Source organism: Haplochromis burtoni, unplaced genomic scaffold (genome assembly GCF_018398535.1).
Source record: "Haplochromis burtoni strain Fernald_Lab_line unplaced genomic scaffold, NCSU_Asbu1 Contig_720, whole genome shotgun sequence".
In the NCBI taxonomy this organism is placed as follows: domain Eukaryota; kingdom Metazoa; phylum Chordata; class Actinopteri; order Cichliformes; family Cichlidae; genus Haplochromis; species Haplochromis burtoni.
In genome coordinates this window covers 129416-130697 of record NW_024583081.1, presented here as the reverse complement: position 1 = coordinate 130697, position 1282 = coordinate 129416, and the positions used below count along the sequence as shown (strand labels likewise).

The 1282-nt window shown below is 40.6% G+C and overlaps 1 protein-coding gene across 1 annotated transcript in view; it reads right to left on the bottom strand.

The window, feature by feature from the left end:
* Positions 1-6: 6 nt before the first annotated feature.
* LOC102305072 (butyrophilin-like protein 8) overlaps positions 7-1282 on the bottom strand; it is a gene marked incomplete at its 5' end in the record, with an annotated part of 19015 nt that continues 17739 nt past the window's right edge. Inside the window, 1 exon segment of the mRNA XM_005950204.3 lies at positions 7-808. Within this exon segment, the coding sequence (XP_005950266.2) occupies positions 144-808 (665 nt within the window).

The window sequence follows — 1282 nt, the reverse complement described above, 5'->3', positions numbered from 1 at the left end:
AACTATAAGGCCAAAGTAATTTCAAAGTTGATATCTTCTAGTTTCTGAAGCCAAGCTTGTAAAACATCTGGCTAAGATGCAGTCATTAGTAGATGTTAACTGAAAGTTTTCCAGTTTTTGTTCTCCTTTTGTGAATTGGCAGCTCATGACTCTTCAGTTAAACCTCCCAGTGCATAAAAGCGGTTATTACTGCAAGCTAAATGAGAACCTGCTGAATAACTTCTATGCAGTGGCGAGAATGCATCTTGATCTAGCAGGGCTTCAGCCTCACTCTTTGAGCTGCTAATGTGGTCCAGCATTTTCTCTGCATTGCTGGTTAAAGACAAGCTAGGTAACGCTAAAGACATAATAGCAGGACTACTTCTGTTGCGATGTTTTCTTTGGATTGGTTGGCCCGGTGCTGGATTGCTGTTTTGCCTCTTGACTCCTAAATGTGAACCTTTGTGGTGTAAGCTGCCAGATTTTGGAGGGTAAGTTTTGGTTGAAGCTGTGGATTTTGGATGATAGTCATCAGCACAGTAACTAGCGTTGGAGTCAAGGTCAGAATAATGATTGAAAGGTTTTTTGGGGATGTCTGGTTTGCACGTGAAAAGGCCCCAAATTGGTTGGTCATGCTGGGTAGCAACAGCTCGAGACGGCTGATCATTTCTTTTTAGCTGGCGAATGATCTCTTCTTTCTCCTGAAGCTCTGACTTGAGTCCAGCCAATCTTTCTTTTAGCTGCTCAGTTAAACTGTTTAACATATTTTCAGTGCTGCTATTCTTTCTTTGGTCTGATGACTTCCTGTGAAGACGCTTCTTTTTTTGGGCTGTGTAGACAGAAAAAAAATGTGTCATTAATAATGTGACATTAATTTACGGATTAACAAGAAGGGAAAGTAAAAGCAACCCAAACTTTTTGTAAAAGAAGACATAATTTTAAAGTGACTTTAGCTGTGAAGCAACAAAATGAAGATTTTTCCCACCAAACATTTGAATCTGAAGGTAATAAAAACATTAAAACACTTATAGGCAACTTTTCACAAGCTTGTCGCCCGTCCTTAACTTCACTGCATAGTTGTACTTTCTTTTTTTCGATTGGTGACAGGTACAGGACCACCACCAAGGGAGGCACTGGGCACCCACCAAAATTGGCTGGCCCCCCAAGTGACCCCCAGCACCAAGAACACAAGTGAACACAAGAGAGGGCAAGACACCCTACAATGAGTTGAAACATTAACTTGTTATTTATTCCTGCATATATCATTTTTGTCACTTTAGATGTCCCTCACTGTTCTGTCTTT